Source organism: Canis lupus, chromosome 1 (genome assembly GCF_048164855.1).
Source record: "Canis lupus baileyi chromosome 1, mCanLup2.hap1, whole genome shotgun sequence".
Lineage (NCBI taxonomy): Eukaryota > Metazoa > Chordata > Mammalia > Carnivora > Canidae > Canis > Canis lupus.
The window spans coordinates 57,601,502-57,625,357 of NC_132838.1; the positions used below are offsets into that span (position 1 = coordinate 57,601,502).

Genomic DNA, 23,856 nt, shown 5'->3' on the forward strand with positions numbered 1-23,856 from the left:
ACAATGAATGCATTTTAATAAATTTCTGCTTTAAAAAAAAAGCATACCTGAGTGAAGTAAGTCAGTCGGAGAAGGACAAACATTATATGTTCTCATTCATTTGGGGAATATAAATAATAGTGAAAGGGAAAATAAGGGAAGGGAGAAGAAATGTGTGGGAAATATCAGAAAGGGAGACAGAACGTAAAGACTGCTAACTCTGGGAAACGAACTAGGGGTGGTAGAAGGGGAGGAGGGCGGGGGGTGGGAGTGAATGGGTGACGGGCACTGGGTGTTATTCTGTATGTTAGTAAATTGAACACCAATAAAAAAAAAATAAATAAAGTATAAATATGTCCCATGAAAAAAAATAAAAAAAATAAAAAAAAAAAAAAGCATACCGCCTACTCAGGTGTGAAGGAACGGCATGTTGTCAAATGCCCGGGCTTAAAGTAGTGACCTGAAGGGCCAGGCCCAAGAAGGGAAGGTGGATGGACACCAGAAGAGTGTTCGCAAGCCCACCTTCAAGTTCTCATAATCCCTGACTAGATTAGGCTACTGGGATTGCCAGTGCCCTCGGCCAGTGCTATCCGAAGCAAACATAAATTCTCTCTGCAAGAAGTTAAGATCATCCAGAGCCCCAAACTAGCTGTGCATTCATACATAATGTTCAGCAGTCAATCAAAAATAATCAGGTATTCAAGGAGTCAAGACCATTCAGTCAAAAACCAAGAGAAATATATAACCATGGAAAACAACCCACAGATCATCCAGATGGCCTTGAAACCAAATTAGAACTGATCCAGATTGCAGAATTACTAGATAAGGACATGAAAACCATTATTATAATTCTATTCTACATGTTCAAAACGTTAAATAGAGGTATAAAGAATTGATAATTAATAACCTTCCAAAACAGAAAGCACCAGACCAAGATGAATCCACTGGTGAATTCTATCTGATATTTAAGGAAGACATTTTACTAATTCTCTAAAATCTCTTTAAGACAACTGAATAAAGGAAATGGGGGGAACATTATTTTCAGAAGAAGCAGAGTAAATATTTCCTTACTCATTCTCTAAGGCCAGGATTCCTCTAATACCAAAACCAGACAAAGACATAGCAAGAAAAGAAAATTAAAAATCAATATCTCTCATGAACACAGAAGCAAAATTCAACAAAATATTCAAAATATTAGCAAATCAACCCAAACAATGTATAAAAAGTTATACACCACGACCAAGTTAAATTTGGAGATTTATTCCAAGTATGCAAGGCTGGTTGAACATTTGAAAATCAATTAATCTATCATACCAACAGGCTAAAGGAGAAAAATCACATTAAAATATCAAAAAATCTTGGGGTGCCTGGGTGGCTCAGTCAGCGAAACATCCAACTCTTGATTTTGGCTCAGGTCATGATCTCAAGGTTGTGAGATTGATCCCCATGTCAGGCTCCATATTGGGTGTACTCCCTCTCTCCCTCTGCCCCTCCCCACTCTCATGTGCTCATGCTCTTACTAATAAATAAACAGAAATAGTAGCTGCTTCAAAGTATAGTTCATTATTTAAAATGTAGAAAAAAATCATTTGACAAAGTCCAACAGCAATTAATGATGAAAACTATCAGTACACTAGGAATGAGAACGTCTTCAACTGGATAAAGAGTATCTATAAAATACCAAAAGCTAATGTATTTTTTTAAGATTTTTTTTATTTATTTATTCATAGAGACACAGAGAGAGAGAGAGAGGCAGAGACACAGGCAGAGGGAGAATTGGGCTCCATGCAGGGAGCCTGACGTGGGACTTGATCCCAGGTCTTCAGGATCATGCCCCAGGCCTCAGGTGGCACTAAACCACTGCACCACTGGGGCTGCCTGATAATGTATTTTTTTAAAGATTTATTTATTTATTCATGAGAGACAGAGACAGAGAACGAGGAGACATACACAGAGGGAGAAGCAGGCTCCCCACAGGAAGCCCTATGTGGGACTTGATTCCAGATCCTGGGATCATGCCCTGAGCCAAAGGCAGACACTTAACCGCTGAGCCACCCAGGCATCCCCAAAAGCTAATGTATTAAATGGTGAGAAACTGCAAGCTTTCCCACCAAGATTAGATACAAGTCAAGGATGTCCCCTCTCACAACTCCTTCTCAACATTATACTGGGAGTCTCAGCTAATAAAATAACACGATAAAAGGAAGAAGAAGGTATAGTAACTGAGAAAAAAATAAATAAAACTGTCTTTGTTTACAAATAACATGAACATCTATGTAGAAAACTCAAAAGAATTGGCAAAAAAAATCCTGAAACTAAGCAATTATGGCAAAGTTGCAGGATATAAAGTTAATATACAAATTCCACTGTTTTCCCATATACTAGCAATAAATACATGGAATTTGAAATTAAAAACACAATACCATTTACATTAGCACTCAAACAAATGAAATGCTTAGGTACAAATCTAATAAAATTGTATAAGATCTCTGGGGCACCTGGGCTACTCAGTTTGTCAAGCATCCAACTTGATTTCAGCTCCAGGTCATAATCTCAGGGTTGTGAGACTGAGCTCCGTGCTGGGTGTGAAACCTGCTTAAGATTCTCTCTCTCCCAGGGCACCTGGGTGGCTCAGTGGCTGAGCACCTGCCTTTGGCTCAGGGTGTGATCACAGATCCTGAGTCTGGAGATCAAGCCCCACATCAGGCTCCCTGCAAACAGCCTGCCTCTTTCTCTGCCTGTGTCTCTGCCTCTCTCTCTCTCTCTCTCTCTCTCTCTCTGTGTGTGTCTCTCATAAATACATAAATAAAATATTAAAAAAAAAGATTCTCTCTCCCTCTCCTGCCCCACCACTAGCAATCGCTTGCTCTCTCTTAAAAAAAAAAAAAAAAAAAAATATATATATATATATATATATATATATATATAATCTCCATGAGGAAAACCAGAACTGTTGAAACAAATAAAAAAACTAAATGAATGGAGAGATATCCCATATTCATGGATAGAAAGACTCAATATTGTGAAGATGTCAGTTCTCTCCAATTTGATCTATAGATTTAACCCAATCCTAATCAAAACCAACAAACTGAGTTTAAAGTCTATACAGAAGTAAAAGACCCAGGATGGCCACACAATCCTGAGGAACAACAACCAAGTTGAAGGATGGACAAGGTCTGACTTCAAGTCTTACGATGAAGCTACACTAATCAAGACTGTAGTATTGGCAAAAGAAAGGACAAACAGATCAATGGGAGAGAACAAAAAGACAAAGACATAGTCAACTAAACTTTGACTAAGGAACAAGGGTGATACAGTAGAGAAAACTAAAAATTCCTTAAAATTACACAAGAGAAAACCTAGATGACTTTTTTTTTAATTTTTTTTATTATTATTTATGATAGTCACAGAGAGAAAGAGAGAGGCAGAGACACAGGCAGAGGGAGAAGCAGGCTCCATGCACTGGGAGCCCGACGTGGGATTCAATCCTGGGTCTCCAGGATCGCGCCCTGGGCCAAAGGCAGGCACTTAACCGCTGCGCCACCCAGGGATCCCAAACCTAGATGACTTAAGTGTGGTGATGACCTTTCAGATAAGGACCAAAGGCATGATCCATGAAAGAAAGAACTGATGGGCTAGACATCATTAAAATTAAAATTTTCTGTTCCATCAAAGACACCATCAAGAGAATGAGAAGACAAACCACAGAGTGGGAGAAAATATTTGCATAAGACGCATCTGACAAAGGACTTTACCCAAAATATACAAAGAATTTTTCAAAGGCATCAATAAAAATATAACCAGCCTAAAAAATGAGCCAAAGACCATCACAGGCACCTCACCAAAGAAGATACACAGGTGACAAGTAAGCAAACTCCACATCAGCTGTAGTCAGGGAAATGCAAATGAAGACAATGACACCTACACACATAGTGGAATGACAAAATCCAGAACATTGACAACTCCAAATGCCAATATGGATGTGGAATAGCAGGAACTCTCATTCATGGCTGGTGGGAATACAAATTGGTACAGCTGCTTTGAAAGATAGTTTGCCAGTTTCTTACAAAAATAAATATTTTCTTACCAATATGATCCAGCAATCATGCTTCTTGGTATTTGCCCAAAGGAACTGAAATTTTATGTCCACTCAAAAACTTGTACATGGATATTTACAGCAGTTTGATTCATAACTGCCAAAACTTGGAAGCAACCAAGATGTCATTTAGTCAATAAACAGGTAAACTTGCTACATCCAGACAATGGAATAGTGTTTGGCACTAAAAAGAAATGACCCATCCAGCCATGAAAAGACAGGGAGGAACTTTCTATGCACATCACTAAGTGAAAGAAGCGAGTCTGAATCCACACACTGTGTGATCCAACCCACATGACACTCTGGAAAAGGCAGACGTGGAGACAGGTTGCTGGGGTTGGGGTTGGGGCCGGGGAAATAAGGGATGAAGGGGCAGAGCATGGGATTTTAGGGCAGTGAAAATGCTCTGAATGATATAACAGTGGATACATGTCATTGTACATTTGTCCAAACCCATAGAAAGCACAATCCCAGGAGTGACCCTGAGATAAACCATGAACTCTGGGTGATGATGATGCATCGATGCAGGTTCATCAGGTGCAGCAAATGCAGGACTCTAGTGCACAGGTTGATAGTGGGGGAGGCTTTCTGTTGAGGGGAGCGTAGGGGTATATAGGAAATCTCTATACTATCCCCTCAATTTTGCAGTGAACCTAAAACTGCTTTTAAATAAAGTCTTAAAATTAAAAACTAAAAAGGATAAAACATATCCTCTAAAAAGAAACATGTAGCCAAAGTTTCAGATCAAGAAATATGACCAGGGATAAAGGAATGTTACTTCATTACATTAATAGAGCCAATTCACCCGGGAACATAAAGATACCAAACATCTATGTGCTGAATAATGAGGTTTCAAAATACATGGAAGAGAAACAGGCCAATTCCCATGTAGAGTCCCGTGTATTTGTATCTCGGTCACTGACAGAGCAAGAGGCATGAGAGAAGATGTAAAGAATACTATCAAGCAATGCGACCTAATTTATAAAACAGATATGCAAATATTCATAGTGTTTTATCTACAATAGTCGAAAGTGAAAATAACCTGAATGTTCACCAACTGAAGAATGGATACACAAATTATAGTATGTTCATACAATGGGAAAGTACTCAATGTTGAAAAAGAATGAACCATTGATACCTGCAACAATGCAGATAACTTCCAAACTAATTATTCTGAGTGAAAGAAGCCAGACACAAAGAGTAAGTACTGTCTGATTTCATTGGCATCAAACTCTAGGAAATGCAAACTAATGTAAAGCTCTTGTTTAGAATACATGAAGAACTCCTTCACGTCGATAGGAAAGAGACAGATAACATGACAGAAAAAAAAAAAAAAGCATAAGACTGAACACCTATCATGAAAGCCAATGTCCAAATGGCCAATAAATTTGCAAACAGGGTTAAACCTCATTAATCAGCAGAGAACTGCCCATTAAACTAGCATGCCTACACACACCAGGAGGCCTCAGACTAAAAGGACCAAGTACAGATGAGGATGTGGATCAGTGGAACTCTTACATGGCCTGTGAAGGAGTACAGATCAGTACAACCACCCTGAAGATCTTCTTGGCCTTATCTACCAAACTGTAATTACCCATTCCCTAGGATTCAGCAATTGTACACACCTGTATTTCAGAAAACATACAAAAGAATGCATGTAGTAGTCAAAATATGGAAACAAAACAAATGTCACCAAGAATGGAAAGGGCTAATGTGGTCCATCCAGGCAGGGGGATACTATGCATGCAGTGATCGAAAGGAACCATGGGGATGAACCCCACAAGTGTAAGGGTGAATCAGAGCAACCGGCATCATGCATGACCTCACTCATACAAAGTTCAAACACAAGCCAAACTGACACGTGGCGCTAGGAGTTGAGGGAGGAGTTGAGGCTGAACCTGGATGACGGGTACCCAGCTGGGCTCACTTTGTTAGTGTCAAACAATGGCACTCAGTATCTAATGGAACACATTTTTCTAAGTATCTCACACTCCCGGGGAATGCAGGGGCCAACTCACCAGTGTAAGTCATGTTGAAGGAACATAATAAAGCCTCTTGTACCTCAATAGGGAAAAAACCTAACTATAGATTTCTCTTTAATGATGAGTGAAGTGTCAGTAACATAGAAATGACAGGAAGCTCTCAGGCAAACACAGCATTGGCTCCATGGGCTGTCATCACTGGCCCTAAATTCCTGTAGCCCAGAATGAAGATAAAAATGATCCCCCACACCAAAAAGGCTGAGAGTTTACTTTTTCATTTTGTACAATGAAACCTGTTTCCAAGAGCATTCAGATAATTTATACTAGTCATGAAATAAGTTTTGAATGCAAACGAGTGAGGTCTTTAAAACTGTCAGCATGATATAAAAGATTCTGCATTAAATATACCAAACTTCCTTAAATGTGTTACATTTAAAATCTACAAAAATTCAGAACTTCTGGGTGGCTCAGTGGTTGAGTGCCTCCTTTTGGCCCAGGGTGTGATCCTGGAGTCCCGAGATCGAGTCCCACATCAGGCTCCCAGGGAGGAGCCTGCTTCTCCCTCTGCCTGTGCCTCTGCCTCTCTCTGTGTGTCTCATGAATAAATAAATAAAATCTTTTAAAAAAATAAAATAAAATCTACAAAACTTTGACTTGTCTTATGTTAACATAAACCTTTTCTTGCGTATATCCTTACTGAAGAAGAAATTATTTAATAAAGGGATGGCAGGCAGTCTATTTTCTACAACTCAAACGTGTTTCTCCCAGAGTGGGCCGCTGAATCCGCAGAGGGCAGCATCATCCAAATAGCACCAGAGAGATGGGCTAGTGACTACAAGGCTTTTTGTGTCATTTGACTTAACAAAAAGCACATGGAACTTTGAAGTACCTGGTAAGAAGGGTCCTTGGTGTTCCACAGGCAAAGTACATTCCCATCCACAGGGAAAGCGCAGTACTGTGCGCTGCAAGCGAGCGGCACGTGGGACGCAGGCTCCTTTGACTCTACCAGGCGCTGTTCTATGATCACGTCACCAACACAGCCCTGGGCAGAGCAGAAAATCCCTCGTGGTTCTCCCATCTCCAGCCTGAGAGTGCAGAGGCATAGACGACGACTGCAGGGGACATGCCGTAGAGTACATCACACATAGTGCGTCACACCCACTCACTCACCTGCCCCGTCCCCACTCCCAGGACAAAGGAGAAGATGTTACTGAAATTCTAGAAGGTTCCATGCACACAACTGCTCACCCCTCCCATGGGCTTTCAGATTTAAACAGACCTGGATTCACGTCCCTGTCTTCCGATCAGCACACCTTGCTCAGACGTGCGGAGTCGGCTCCCGCTGCTGGAAAACAGACCAAACCAGAACCTCGCGGAGGCTGCCCACAATGCGCGAGCCCAGCACTAGCTCTGAGGAGTGAACAGAAGGTTACTACCGAAATGGAATGTTATTATCGATGACTGAGACACAATATCATTTCCCAAGTTTTCCAAGCAAGTTGGGGGCAGACTGCAATATTAGTCTACATCGCCTACTGCCTTGGGTTTGTTCAACCGTTTCAGAACACCGTACATGGTGAAAGCCTGTGACCTCAGGAAATATAATCACCGACTCTATGACCACATCTTACAAGAGCATAAGTGAGTGAACAACAGCCTCAGACTTCTGTCCCACAGTTTGCACAACCTCACAAGCATCCAGGAGAGCCTGGTGTGCTGGGCAGCAGACCATACAGAAGGGCTCCTAAAGCCCAGTTCATAACTGGAGAGCTACTCAGGGCAGCTGAACAATACACATTTCCATCTGCAGCAGTGGGCACAGTGGTTGGGACCCAGAGAGCCCAGGTAGGGAGGAGAGTGGGCCATGGCCCCAGCTCCACACACAGGGACTCTGCTCGGGAGGCAGGCGACCAGGTAACTCCACTCCTTCCTTCCCGCTTGGAACCCCTTCTATCTCCACATCTCTCTTCGGGGCATGACCACATTCTAGTTTCCAGGGACCAAAGCCTACACGAATGCCAATCCCTTCCTTTCCTGAGCCCCTCGTACCCAATCCATCCTAGTTCTGTCTTTGAGAGGCCTGGGCCCTCAATACCCACATGAAAGATCATGCCAATCTACAAAACAATCCAGAACCCCTGACCGTGGTGAGGAGGCCACAGACTGCCCACACCCCCTGACTCCTGAACAGCAGCGTCCCTTGGGTGCTCAAGGCCAGCAAGTCTCAACGCAGACACAGACTTCCCTCTGACCCGTCATGCTGGCTTGCTCTTGGCTCTGAGAATAGAACAGCTTTCCTTCCCCTCAGTGATCTCTCCTGTCTCAAGCTCTCCACCTGCCAGCCCTTCTCACCCTCTGGTGTCGGCAGAGTGCCCCAACAGTCCTCTGTGTGCCCTTTACCACTTCCTTCACCTCCCCACACCCTCGCCCAGGTGACCCCTCTGGGGGCAGACCGCAGGGCTGCAGTCAGGGCCCTGGGCCACCGTCCTCCAGCTCAGACGACACCAGCAGACAGGGGAAGACTGCTGGGGGCTTCTCCACTGAGTGGGTGGTGCTCTGTGCAAAGCCTCCAGGCCACCCGACGGGGTGTCGACCCTGCAGCATGCAGCACCTGCTCACTGCCCAGTCAGCCACCACCACTTCCCCACACGGTGCAGCAATCACAGTTGAACAAAACAAAGGAGATGAGCTGTTCTACTGGAAGATAACCCAAAGGAGGTCAGCAAGCATTCTGATTGAAGGTTTCTGACCAGAAACCCTGATTTTAGAATCTCTAAGGCCAAGATACCGGCAGGTAGGGAAATGTGAGCAATAAGGCTCTCAAAATAGTCACAGGACTTATGCTCCATGATCTCCCATAAAATAGAGGCTCTGTGATAACAAATAAGAGGCGATCTTTAAAGACTTGAAAATTCTGTAAGAATTTGGAGAAAAAAAATAAAAAACATTTTGAATATTTTAATGCACAATCTTCTCCATTCATAAACTTGGTTTTAGTTATTATTCTTGCAACTGCCAAGACACAGCAGAGAATCTCATAGAAAAAATAGCTAAGTATTTTAAGGCTACCATGATTTGCTTTGTAGGTTTTACCATTTTAAAGGAACCAAGGGTTAGCACAGAGGCCAGCATGTAGTTGGTGATGAGGGGAGTGTCCCAAGAGGATGCAATGAAATTACTGTGTGGCTCCTCCAAGTGCTTCTCCGAAACATAAAATATCATAAGAAACATAGAAGAAGGGACGCCTGGGTGGTCAGTGATTAAGCATCTGCCTTTGGTTCAGGGCATGATCCTGGAGTTCCAGGATCAAGTCCCACATCGGGCTCCCTGCATGGAGCCTGCTTCTCCCTCTGCCTATGTCTCTGCCTCTCTCTTTCTGTGTCCCTCATGAATAAATAAATAAAAATCTTTTTCAAAAAAGAAACATGAAAGAATACATGAAAATTATAATCGTTTCAAAAAATTTAAGAAGTCACCCATTGAATGGATAAAGAAGATGTGGTATATATGTAAATGGAATATTACTCGGCCATCAGAAAGAACAAGATTTTGACATTTCCGTAGACATTAGACTGTGTTATGCTAATTGAAATAAGTCAGTCAGAGAAAGACAAATACCACATGATTTCACTCATGGAATTTAAGAAACAAACAAAGAAAAAAAAAGAGACCAAAAAAAAAAAAAAAAAACAGACTCTTAAATATAGAGAAGAGAATGGTGTTTGTAGTGGGGAGGTAGGGGAGGGGTAGAGGAAGTAGGGGAGGAGGTAAGAGAGGGTGGGGAAAGGGGACGTGGGGATAGCATACAGATGAATAGGTCAAGGGCACACATAACCTGATAAGTGCCAGGTAATGTATGAAAGTGCTGAATAACTATATCGTACACCTAAAACTAATATAACACTATATGTTAATTACACTTAAATAAAAAATCTTTTTAAAAGAAAAAAGTGCTACTTTGAGTGAAATACACTTTCATGAGAATTAAAGACATGAATATTTTTAAAAATAAGAAAAAGACTCCATCCATCAAACTCTGATTAAATTTTGTATTACTCCTTCAACATAAACTTTTATGCACCAAGGATTATCTTAATCTCTTCTGTAACTCCTGTCACATTCAGCACCACGATTTGCAAATAATAGCATTTGCACACCAATTTACAGTATAAAAATCATCTTCATACATATTAACATGCAGATTTGGGTATATCAATAAATACATTACATCATTTAATACTTACGATACCCTTTAAAGTTGTTTGTTATGTTTCTTCCATTTTACAAGTGAAAAAATTGGAGGTGTCAGTAAGTAATGAAACTCATTAGTGGCACTGACACAGTGGGACTTCACATTTCTGACTCCTCATGTAGCACCTCTGCACAGTGCACCCAGACCAGGGGCCACAGGTGACCTCACAGCTCCACTGACCTATGAAAGCATCAGCAGTGGAGGGAAACTGCATGGAGGCAGCATGGGTTCACCGTCAAACAGACAGCACAAACTGCCTTCTCAGCCTCTCCCTGTTGACCTAAGTGACTAGGCCTGTGTACCAACACCCACTCACCTGTGCAGGTGACCAGGCTCCAAGCCACCCACAGACAGCCTCTCCAAAGAGCTTGGCCACTCCCACACCTGTGCTGCCTTGACAGTGGCCAAAGGACATCTAATGCCTCTGCACAAAATGCATGCTGTCCTGCTGGGCATTCCTGGACACAGGTGCACTTACTCCTGGCTTTGAGCTGCTGGCCATCCCAACTGACTTCCATCCATAAGCCACTGGAAATCTCTGCTGATATAGGAACCCTTGGACAGAATGGGAGTGTGACTGGGAGAGAGGAGAAGGAGTAGGGCCTTCAGCTCATGAAACAAATTATTTTAATTGCTCAGGAACAACCAGATAGCCATTTGAGAAATAATAACAAGAAGAATTAAATTTCAGATGGATTGTAGGTTACAAAGTATGATTAACAATTGAAAAACAAAAACTAGAAAAACCTACAAAAATAAGGGAAAGAATTAACATCCTTAATATTTAGAGAGCTATTATAAATAAATGAGAGAAAGCATAAAACCTCAAAAGAAAGAAAAAATGCAAACTGCAGAAAAGCAATAAAAACCCACAGTAAACATCATCCTCAATGGGAAAAAACTGAGAGCCTTTTTCCTAAGGTCAGGAACATGACACAGTTGCCTACTGTTACCAGTGTTTAGTACAACATAGGACTAGAAGTCACAGGCACAGCAATCAGACAAGAGGAAGGAATAAACTTTGGCATCCAAATTGGTATGGAAGAAGTAAAACTCTCAGTCTTTCCATATGACATTATACAATGTAGGGAAAGCCATAAAGACCACAAAAACACTGCTAGAAATGATAAATGAATTCAGTAAGGTTGCAGGATACAAAAATCAATATCCAGAAATCTTTTGTATCCTTATCTACTAATAATGAGCAGCAGAAAGAAAAATTAAGAAAACAATGCCATTGACAATTGCACCAAAAACAATAAAATATCTAGGAATAAACCTAACCAAAGAGGAGAAAGACCTGTACTCTGAAAGCCATAGAACACTTATGAAAGAAACTCAACATGATGCAAAGACATGGAAAAACATTCCATGCTTATAGATTGGAAAAACAAATATTGTTAAAATGTCTATGCAATCCAGAGTGATCCACACATTCAATGCAATACATATCAAAATACCACCAGGATCAAGTCCCACATCAGGCTCCCTGCATGGAGCCTGCTTCTCCCTCCAGCTCTTCATAGAGCTGGAACAAACAATCCTAAAATTTGTATGGAACCACAAAAGACTCCAAATAGCCAAAGAAATCTTGAAAAAGAAAACCAAAGCTGATGGCAGCACAATTCCGGACTTCAAGTTCTATTACAAAGCTGTAAATCATCAAGACAATGTGGTACTGGCACAAAAACAGACACATAGGTCAATAAAACAGAACAGAGAACCCAGAAATGGACTCTCAGCTCTATGGTCAACTAATCTTTCCTACAAAGTCAGAAAGAATATCCAATGGAAAAAAGACAGTCTCTTCAATAAATGGTGTTGGGAAAATTAGCCATATGCAGAAGAATGAAAATGAAACTGGATCATTTCCTCACACCACATACAAAAATAGACTCAAAATGGATGAAAGATCTACATATGAGAAAGGAATCCATCAAAATCCTAGAGAAGAACACAGGCAGCAACCTCTGTGACCTTGGCCACAGCAACTTCCAACTAGACACGTCTCCAAAGGCAAGGGAAACAAAAGCAAAATTGAACTATTGGGACTTCAGTGAGATAAAAACTTCTCCACAGCAAAGGAAACAGTCAACAAAACTAAAAGGCAGCCTACAGAATGGGAGAAGATACTTGCAAATGACATATCAAATAAAGGGCTAGTATCCAAAGTCTGTAAGGAACTTCTTTAACTCAACACCCCCCAAAAATGAATAATCCAATTTAAAAATGGGCAGAAGACATGAATAGACATTTCCCCAAAGAAGACATCCAGATGGTCAACAGACACATGAAAAGATGCTCAACATCACTTATCATTAGAGAAATATAAACTAAAACCACAATGAAATGTCACCTCACATCTGTCAGAATGGCTAAAATCAAAAAAGAGGTGTTAGTGAAGATGTGGAGAAAGGGTAATCTTCCTACACTATTGGTGGGATTGCAAACTGGTACAACCACTCTGGAAAATAGTATGGATGTTCCTCAAAAAGTAAAAATAGGGCTACCTATGACCCAGCAATCACACTACTGGGTATTTATCCGAAGGAAACAAAAACACCAATTCAAAAAGAGACATGCACCCTGATGTTTACAGCAGCATTATCAACAATAGTCAAATTACAGAAGCAGCCCAAGTGTCCAACAAGTTAATGAATGGATAAAGAAGATGTGGTGTAGAAACAGGATGGAATACTATTCAGCCATAAAAATGAATGAAATCTTGCCATTTGCAATATCGTGGATGGAGCCAGTGAATGTTATAGTAAGTGAAATATGTCAGAGAAAGACAAACACCATATAATCTCACTCATTTGTGGACCTTAAGAAACAAACAAAGGGGAAAGGAAGAGAGAGAGAAAAACCAAGAAGCAGACTCTTAACTACAGAGAACACACTGTTGGTCACCAGAGGAGAGATCAGTGGGGGGATGGAAGAAATAGAGGATGGGGATGAAGGACATGCATCATGATGAAAATAACAAAATAAATAAAATGACTTTTGAAATAAGTAAATAAATAGCAATAAATTCACAAAAAAGATTAATACCAGTGCCCAATAAACATATAAAAACAATTAGTAATCAAGAAATGTGATGTTAAGACAAAAGGATGTCATTTTTCATATTCTAACTTGGCAATAACTAAATGATAAAATAAAATTATCATGTACAGACTTTTTCTCATACACTGCTGGTAAGAGAATAAATGGGCCTTAACTTTGGCTATTTGGCAATGTAGGTCAAAATATTTTTAAAAGTACATATTCTTTGATTCCTAAATTTTCATTCTATAAACTTAAAACATGTACATTTCCCAAAATGTATTTCTTCAAGGATGTCCAAAATAGCATTGATTAGAATATAAAATGCAATCACAGTCCTTACATTCAGCGGGACGCAGTATAGACATTTAAAAAGATTACATTAAGGCAGTTTACTCTGCATATCAGTGAGTGCCTTCTCGGTGTGAGAGGAAGCTCAGCCTAGTGGGCCCGAAAGAAAGGGATGCTTTCTCCGGAGGGGTAGACTTGTCACTGAAAGGTCTACACAGGGCCCTATACAGCAGCCTGAGCCACCCAGGCCTGGTCTTTCCATCTCTCAGAGAGCCTGTCTATACTTTGGCTCTGGTTTCTCCTTTTTGTTGTCATTTCCTGGCAACAGGGTGGCCAGCAGCTCCCATGGCCATGCTCTGATGCAGGAAGAGTGACCATCTCTTCCTATCAAACCCTGAACATCCCCTATGAGTTTGGGCCAATTTGGGCCACTTCTTATCCATGAATTTATCATGTAATCGGAAGGATAAAAGTGTGCTGACCAGTCAGCCCTACGTGTCATGGGACTGTGACCCCCAGGGCCTGGCCAGAAGAGAGAAGAATGGCCACCCAAGAAAATTCAAGGACTATTGCCAGGAAAGGAATAGATTCTGAGAAAAAAAAAATTCATGCTTGTCTAAGTATATATATATTAGTATTTAGATGCTCAAGAAAGACAAAAACTTTAATACATCCACAATAATAATAAATATCAACAAATACAAAACTTGAGATTCTTCAAAAGACACCATTTCAGGGCTGCCTGGGTGGCTCAGTGGTTGATCATCTACCTTTGGCTCAGGTCATGATACCAGGGTCCTGGGATTGAGTCCCACATCAGGCTACCTGCAAGGAGCCTGCTTCTCCCTCTGCCTATGTCCTTGCCTCTCTGTCTCTCATGAATAAATAAAATCTTAAAAAAAAAAAAAGACACCACTCAGTGAGTGAAAAGGCAAGCCATAACGTAGGAAAGATGAGCAACACATAAAGCTGAGAAGGAAAAAAAAAAAAAAAAAAGCTGAGAAGGATATCCAGAACATACAAAGAATTCCTACAAATCCTCAGACAGACAAACCGACAGAAAAATATGCGAAAGGCACCTCATGAAAGATCTCCAAATGGCCAATTAACTGGAGAAGATGTTCATCTTTATTACTTATCAGAGAAATGCAAATTGAAATGAAAAATGAAAACCATACACCCATCAGGATGGTTAAAACCAAAAAGGCTAAGAACATTGAGCTTGGATGAGCTTCCAAACCTTCCAGAAGGAGTAGTGAAGTTGAATCAGCCACTCAGAAAAACAGACCAGGGAGCAATTCTGTGCCAAGCACACAGCTAACCGTGAGCATGTGCATCAAGAAACGTGTAACACAGAACACACATCAGAATGCACAAAACAGCACTATTCATGATTCCAAAATCGGAAACAGCCCAGATGTCCACCTGCAGCGGCACGGGGAGAGAGGGGCATCTGGGGCATGTTCATAATCAGATACGTTAGTCATCCGGTGGGGTCAGTACCAGCCCACCAGCAGGCAGAACTGGCCTCAAACATCAGGGAGCAGGAGACTGGCCGTCTTTGGGAAGGAGGCAGGTAGCAAGGACCCAAGGTCCACAGGGCTCTGGGATGCTGACACCACATGCTCCCAGACCTATGGAGCGATCATCTGCATTTGCCCAAGAACAATTCCCCACCCGGGTTGGGGATTCACGTGTTTGTAGCCTGGCATTTTCATGCAGTGGGCCTTGGCTGCTTCCCAGGCCAGTCCTTGTTACCTGTCCCTAAGGAGCTCCTTCTGGGCCCCCCCATCAAGGAATGACTGAACTACAAGGTATGAAGGCAATGCCCTGCTTGGATGCTGCCAACAGCTGCCCATCTTTCTGAAGATAGAGACCAAACTTGCAGCCCAGCCCAGCCCAGCTGTTGGGGCTCATCTTACATCACATTCCCAGCCCCCTTCGTTGACCTCCTGTGACCAACCTCGTTCCTCAGATTTGCTCATCCCTCAACAACACAGGTGTGAACTGAAGGTCCACTTACACAGATCTTTTTTTTCAATAAATACAATTACAGGACTGTATCATTCTCTAGCTGATCTTATTGTAAGAATAGAGTACACAGTCCATATAACACAAAATATGTGTCAGTCAACTGTTTACGGGAAGGGCTTCTCAACAGTGAGCTATTAGTACTTAAGTTTCCAGGGAGTCACACTTTGTATAGATTTTCGACTATATGGGGAGTGGTCACACCTAACCCCCATGTTTCACAGGTCCAGGTCCAGTGTATATAGATACACACACATATATATAAAATCACATAACTGATTAACATCTAGCTCTGGGAGAAGAATATAGATGTCTATTTTCTCAGTATTGTATCCTAGTAACTAATACATGATAAATATTCAATACATATCTGAACTGCTGAAAGAAGACAGCAGGACAAACTGCAATCACTGGGCGAAACTCCATAACAGCAGATCAAGACTTTACGCCTAACTGCAGCCTCAATGCCAGGAATGCAACTTTTTATACCCTGTCCCACAGACCCCTTCCGTTACCTGAGGAAGCTGACCTTGCCCGAAACCGTGCATTCTCCATAAAAGTCCTTCCACACTCTTTCCACCTTGGAAAGCCTTTCCTTTCCCATGGCTCCACAAAGCTCCTACCTGTGGCTAGACGAGGATGCTGACTCCTGCATCATTAAATAGCCAATTTAATCTTTAAATTTATTCAGCTGAGTTTTGTTAACAGATTTAGCAGCAGTGATGGGATGTGAAGCGACATCTAGCAGCTTTGGGGACAAGGAGAAACACAGGCATACACCTGCAAGCACTTGGAGTTCTCCTGACTTCCCAGGACCCTGGGTGACTTGCGCCCTGCTCTGAGCTCTGCACTCCCTGTGTTGAGCTCCTGATCCCATTGGATTTCCACAGTTCCCCATGTGGTTGGAAGCCCTCCCCCAATTGTCTCCCCATTCTCCCCAGATTCCACACTGGGAACTGCTGGTGGTTATCAGACTGGGTCCGACTTAAAAATTGGATGTGGTCCTGGGTCAAACTGGGTCCAATTTAAGCCGGTCTGAGTCTAGCCCAAGGTGAATGAAATTTTGTCTATATATAGACAAAGCTTGAAGCTAATGGAGCTAATGGAATCTCTGAAGCCAAAAAGGCTGGAAATGCTGAGGTCACAAGTCAAGCATTTGAAGGCTGCTAGAGTGCTCGCCACCTCGAGGAGACTCTCACAATAAGATGGTCATCACAGAAAGTGACAAATGGGACCATCATTAACGTATCCTTGCTGGGTTACTCTGTAGCAGAAGAAGATCTAAAGCTCTGCACATGACCCAGGTCAGAAGAGACCCCAGTTCTGGCTCTCCTGAGGTAGAACGAGCTAACAGGGAGCCAGGCCACTGATAGGTGTGAAGTGGGGGTAGCAGCAAATCAGACACACCCACAGTATTGAAGTCCTTTCCGAAATTCTTAAACATTTTTAAAGGTAATAGTACTCTTTATATTTAGCTGCTTTAATTTCAGAGGAAAGAAAAATCTACTGCCTTCCTGTTAGGTGGACTGAAGAAACCCTGACTTTACAGATGTTGTTCTACTTCCCTACCACAAGGATCTGCAACTAACAGAACACTGTCGTTTTAAGGTCATTTCCTTTTTCAATGATTGGAAACAGAGCCAGCTGTCCCCTAACGTCCTGCATGGTCTCTGGCACCACACTCCACACCCCTGCCTAGACAGTCCAGTGGGCAATCAGAGCCAGTGCAGCCCCACCAGGGGTGACACCTGCTAGCCTGGCTCCATCAGCCGCCCAGGACTTGCCCAGATACAGCATTCCCGCCTTCAGGAAGATCACCCCCAAGAAAACAACTGGCGTTGAGCCTGTCCTGTCCCCTGTCAGTGACATCCAACATCCACTGGGTGTCCAGGCTGCACAGGCTGGGCCAGGCATCCCTTAGACACCCCCAGGAGTGTCCCTCCGACCCGCCCCCCAGGGGTGTCAACCTTTCCCTGATTTAAAAAACAGGGATCATCTTAACTGCTCACTTCTCTCGAAGAGAGAACATATTCACAGTTCAATTACAATGAAATTGCTGGTTGAATGCTGATGAAACACCCTGAGCAAGGACCCAAATGCAAGCAGGAACTCAGACAGCTTGAGGAATGGTTAAAAGATAGGGAATTAGTAGGCAGGGATGGTTAGATAAAATGGAATCTGATGGCTAACTACCTTATTTGTGTGTGAGAGAGAGTTATCATTTAATGTGTGTAATATGTGATTATAACAGGTATGTGTTTTTTATCTTAAGTCAATTAACACAGTGTATTATTAGTTTCAGATGTAGAGTTCAGTTATTCATCAGACCTATATAACACCCAGTGCTCATTACATCACATGCCTTCCTTCATGCCCATCACCCAGTCACCCCATCCCTCTACCCACCTCCCCTCCAGCAACCCTCCATTGGTTTCCTATAGTTAGTAGTCTCTTACGGTTTGTCTCCCTCTCTGATTTTGTCTTATTTTATTTTTCCCTCCCTTCCCCTATGCTCCTTTATTTTGATTCTTAAATTCCACACATGAGTGAAGCCATATGATAATTGTCTTTCTCTAACTGACTTATTTTGCTTAGCATAATACCCTCCAGTTCCATCCATGTTATTGCAGATGGTGAGATTTCATCCTTTTGGTGGCTAAGTAAAATTCCACTTTGTATATATACCACATCTTCTTTATCCATTCATCTGTTGATGGACATCTGGGCTCTTTCCATAGTTTGGCTATTGTGGACATTGCTGCTATAAACATTGGGGTGCAGGTGCCCCTTCAGATCACAACATTTGTATCCATTGGGTAAATACCTAGTAGTGCAATTGCTGGGTCATAGGGTAGTTCTAGTTTTAACTTTTAGGAACCTCCATACTATTTTCCAGAGTGGCTGTACTAGCTTATATCCCCACCAAAAATGTAAGACAGTTCCCCTTTCTCCCCATCCTTGCCAACATTTGCTGTTTCCTGACTTGTTAATTTTTAGGTATGCATTTTAAAATCCTGTGAATAGTAGAAAATATTGGAGGTTTTAAAACAGGGAACTGAAATGGATGTATCAGAAAATAACTGCAATCTGGATAATGACTTGAAGGTTCTATGATTAAAGGATGAGAAATTAGTTTTAAAGTGTTATAATAACTCACACAGAGATTGTTGAAAGTATCTTTAGAAATGTGGTAGTGACAGAACAGAATATTTCAGAGTAATAGTAAAATAATTTACTGAGAAACTAGATACGAAGATGGGCAAAGAGAAGAGAAAGATTCACTTGTTTCAGTTTGGTCAACAGGAATGAGTGGGAATGTGAGCAAGCTATGGAATATAGGAAGAGGATCAGGTTAATATCAGGTTATGATGAGAGGGGAGACATCACAAATTCAGCTACAAACAAGGGGAGTTTAATTGTGAATCTGGGGCAGCCCATTAGAGATATTAGAAAATAGATTTGGGCATTTGTAAGTCAGGAGAAGAGTAGGGTTGTTCCATGAAAGAGAGGTATATGCAAATGACCTCCAAAGGCCAAAGGAGCCAGAAGACCAAAGAAAAATGCTTCGAAGTCCAGCTTGACAGGAAATGGTTTATTAAGGGAACTTACGGATAGAAGCATGTCTTGGGCTGCCACAAAGACAAGCAGATCTCCACAACCTCACCTCCTTTAAGACCTGAATTTATAGCCCTGGAAGCTAGGAGTACATGTTTAGGGACCCTCCCCCCCAAAAAAGGAGAATGTTTAAGAAGAGTCCTATCTCTGGGGCAGATCAACATACACTGATGGTGTATGTAAGTGTGTGGCCAAACAAAAGAATGGTGGTGGGGGAGGAGGGAGGTCATGATCAAGAAGGTTTCAGGTCACAAACTGGTTATCATGGCAGATTTGCCCAAGATGGCATTAGCCTGATTCACATCAGGGTCTACAGACAGATCTGGAAGTTATTAGTATATAGGTAATGAAGGATAGTCAGAAGAAAAGTCATCAGGGGCAAGCCTCCCCCTGCCCTACCCCATCCTAAGAGCAAAACAGCCCTTAAAAGGAAAAAGAAAGACTCCTATTCTGTTATTCTAGACTTTCCTCAATGCCCCTGCTCTAAGTCATCCTACTAAGAGGACTTAGAACTTGTGTGTGACAGAAAGAAAGGGACTAACCTTGGGCTTCCTAACTTAGGCCCAGGGGCCAGTTCACTAGCTAGTGAGATATTTAAACAAAGAGCTTGATCTGGTGGCCTGAAGCTGGCAAGCATGCCCTAGGGCAGTGGTGGCCACTACCCTCTTGGTCCCACCACAGACCTCTTGGTCTTCACCACCCTTGAAGTAACCCTCCACCCTTTCCCACATGAACGACTACTTGATAGCTAGATGAGCATGGGGACAAAAACCTGATTGGGTGACAGGTGCATGGGGTTAATCAGATTAAAACAGTCTACACCAAAGAGGCCATAAAAACCCCTAGATTTGAACACCAAATTGTCAACTCTACCCTCTTGGGTCCCCTTCCTCTTTTTTGTAACTGTTGCTCAGTAAACTTTTCTTTAGCGTGGCTCAATAAGCTTTACTTTGCTTCCCATTACCCTTCATTTGGTCTACCTCTTGATTCTTCAAAGCAGTGTGACCAAAAATCATGGGCACCAAAGGAAAAGAAATCCTTCACAAAGGTAATAGTTGAAACTGGTGGATGAGAATACAGAAAGACATGTAGAAGAGAAGAAAGAAAACCCAAGAGTAGAAGTCTATGGAACACTGACATGAGAAACACAGGTGTGATAGGACAAACAGGAATTGAAAAGTAGCCATTAGTGATAGGAGGAAAACCAGGAGAGTGTTGTCCTAGAAGGCAAGGGAGGAATGGACTTCATGATGCCAGGGTTCAGAGGAAGAAGCCATATCAAGTGAGATGAAGACTGGGAAGGAAGAAAAGTTCCTGAATTGGGTAGCTATGTGGGCATGGGTGTATTTTAGTGAGAGTAGTATCAGAAGAGCAGAGGGACAGAGAGTTACAGGGTTGAAGAATGAATAAGAAATAAAGTATAGGGATCCCTGGGTGGCGCAGCGGTTTGGCACCTGCCTTTGGCCCAGGGCGCGATCCTGGAGACCCGGGATCGAATCTCACGTCAGGCTCCCGGTGTATGGAGCCTGCTTCTCCCTCTGCCTGTGTCTCTGCCTCTCTCTCTCTCTCTCTGTGTGACTATCATAAATAAATAAAAATTTTTTAAAAAAAGAAAAAAAAAGAAAGTATAAAGAGGACAGTTCTTTCATAATTGGCAGTTCAGCAAAGGAGAGCCAGTCAGGGATATATTTAGGGAACTATTGAGTTGAAGGAAAAAGTTTGTAAGAAGGAGGGTTGAAGGAAATCCTAATCATTGGGAAAAATGTGTACCCAGTTGCCAGCAGAAGTGGTCTCCAGAGAAATGGGGATGGGAAAGGAGAAAAGAACTTTAACCTATTGCTTCCTACAGTTTTATAGAGTGACATTCAAATGACTTCTACACTTTGAATTTAAAATATTTTTTAAACATTAAAGAAAACCCTCTCATGTAATGATGAAATAATAGGACTTTACTTGATCAAATATAGAGTTTACTATTTGAAAAAAAAGAAAAAAAACACAAATTAATAAATTTGCTTTGAAAACTTTTTGAGTTGGTATTTAAAGGGTGAGGCAAAAACACCTACTCAAAATGTGATACTGAATTCGAGGTGAATTAGGCTTTTTTTCCCCTTAAATCTGTAGGGTAAGGCCAATATTAGATTAAAGAGTTATTTAAAACAATTGAAATTCAGTCAGAAATTAATTTATTGAGGTAAATTTCTGTATTATGGAGTACTGGTAGTTTAAAAAATGAGCAGAAGTGACATTGTGGCTTTATTTGTATTTATTTTATATAAAGTATATATTTTAAATCTGTTAGTGTTCTTCAGAAAAATGGAACTAATAGGAGGTGGATATAAATATAGATATAGATATAAATATGGAGATTTATTATGAGGAATTGGTTCATGTGAATATGGAAGCTAAGAAGTCCCATGATCTACCAACTGTAAGCTGGAGACCTAGGAAACCCAATGATGTAATTCAGTCTTAAACCTGAAGGCCTGAGAACCAGGGAACAGATGGTGTAAATTTCAGTCCCAGGAAAGATATGAGACGTCCTATTGTATTCAATGAGGCAGGAAAAAAGAAGGTGAATTCCTCCTTTTTCTGCTAATAGCTCTATTCAGGCCCCCACTGGATTGGATGAGGCCCATCTACATGGGGGAGGCAATCTGTTGAGTCCAGTGATTCATATGCTAATCTCTTCTGGAAATACCCTTCCCAGACACACCCAGAATGTTTAATCTGGACACCATACTCAAGCTGACACTTAAAATTAAAGGTCACAACATGCAAGTTGGTAATTAGCAAATTAATAAATATGTGTTTTTTTATAAAAAGTTATTTTATATGGAAGGCTTAGATGCAGAGTGCTAGAATTAGTAAAACACAGCTAGATGCCAAATTAAAAAGTTTACTTATTAGAATTTCTTTTTTTAAATATTTTTTTATTCACTCATTAGAGACACACAGAGAGGCTGAGACACAGGCAGAAGGAGAAGTAGACTCCCCACAGGAAGCCCAATGTGGGACTCATCCCAGAACCTGGGGATCATACTCTGAGCCGAAGGCAGATGCTCAACCACTGAGCTACCCAGGAGTCCCACTTAGTAGAATTTCATTGGAAGTAATCTATGCCTTTTAAAATAGAAAGGTTCCTGTATACATATATTTAAGTAATTTTGGGGTATTGATAGAAGTGTCAAGGAAGATGAGAAAGCCCTAGATAGGGAACTTGAAAAGCCCAAGGGCACAAGAACTCTTGGAAAGGGAGAGTAGATGGGAGAAGTATTCATAAAAAGAAATAAGAAGTCAGAGAAAAGCCCTGCAAGCTGATGCCTGAGTCCTGGTGTCAGAGGTAGTATATATATAAGGTGTCAGAACCTCAGTCCAGTCTCTTCATCTAGTTGCTGTTCCATTCTGAAGACAGAAGGGAGAATATAGGGAAAAAGAGGAGACATGAACATAACATGTCCCCCAACCCCTGCCAATTGCCAATTACCAATGCAGAGCAAAATAATATGTGCAGAACACACCCTCTTAGAACCCCAAGGTATGTTGAAATGAGTAGAATATTCACCGGCTACTTAGTGAGCACTTCCTGTAGTGAGTATGGTAAGTGTTGAGGATTCCAGAATAGATGGTGTTCTTGCCCTGAGAGATCATCCAGCAGGATGGATGTTGATTTGGACATAAACCATTACACAGCAGTTTGAAAAGAGGGATGTTAGGCATATTTTTACCAAGTATAATTTGAACACTGAGCACAGAAATAAAGACCAAGCAAGTGCCTGGGGGTTTGGAAAGAGCTTCCTAGAAGAAGGAAACCTTGAGCTGGAACATGAAAGAAGAGAGGTGTGAGAGTAGAGGATGCTGACAGGATGGGGGATAGGCTGGGAAAGAGCCCAGGCAAAGACAGGCAAGAGGGAGGAAGCCTGCTTCTGTAACAGGTGTAGACAAAACGGGGTGACTGGTGGGGAGTGGGGGGAGGGAAAAGGAGGGCAGAAGGCTGCAATGTATGTTGGGCTGTATTTGAAGGGCTTTGAGACTCACTTTGGAGTATTGTGTTCCACTGTCAGTGTCCTACTGAACTCTGACAGTGTGCATTTATTTCTTTCTATTTAAAATTTGCCAACTTCATTCCAAATTTTTAATAAGGTCTTCATATGAGATGGGATTTGATGCAACATATAATTAGTCAACAGTAGAACAGGAAGTTAGGAACCACAATACAGAAAATAAAAAATTACAGCCTTAATTTAAAGATTTAGACCAAGTAGAGCTGTCTAGGTTTGCAGAAAGTAATAACTTACCTCCCGGAAGTTGATTGATATGTTTTTCAATACTGTTAGTTTTAGCTACTTTTTAATACATTGACTAAATCTGGAAGAGAATAATTTTAAGCCAGATCTAGAAGTAGATTTACTTAAAAGGAAAAAGAAAATTCTAAGTTGTCATTTTATATCCATTCTAAAAATATCTAGAACATTAGGATTAGAAACCTCTTTGAAAATAATGACTTCATTAAATGGGACTTCACTGATGAAAAATTTTTCATAATCTCATCAGTTTTACTTTTT

The 23,856-nt window shown here is 41.4% G+C and overlaps 1 protein-coding gene across 30 annotated transcripts in view; it reads right to left on the reverse strand.

Annotated features, from left to right (window-relative positions):
• Window positions 1–23,856, reverse strand: part of WDR27 (WD repeat domain 27) — a 216,087-nt gene that overhangs the window by 138,796 nt on the left and 53,435 nt on the right. For 24 of the 30 annotated variants that reach the window (XR_012033290.1, XR_012033376.1, XR_012033377.1 and 21 more), the window contains 2 exons: window positions 7,337–7,402; window positions 6,947–7,169 (listed from right to left, as the gene is read on the reverse strand). The exons of 4 other annotated variants lie outside the window; for them this stretch is intronic. Coding sequence is in view for 17 of the 26 variants with exons in the window: in XM_072831241.1 (XP_072687342.1) it covers window positions 6,947–7,169; window positions 7,337–7,402 (289 nt within the window). In the remaining 9 variants the exon portion in view is untranslated. The remainder of the gene's footprint in view (window positions 1–6,946; window positions 7,170–7,336; window positions 7,403–23,856) is intronic. 2 more of the 30 variants (XM_072831310.1, XM_072831234.1) reach the window with 1 other exon arrangement.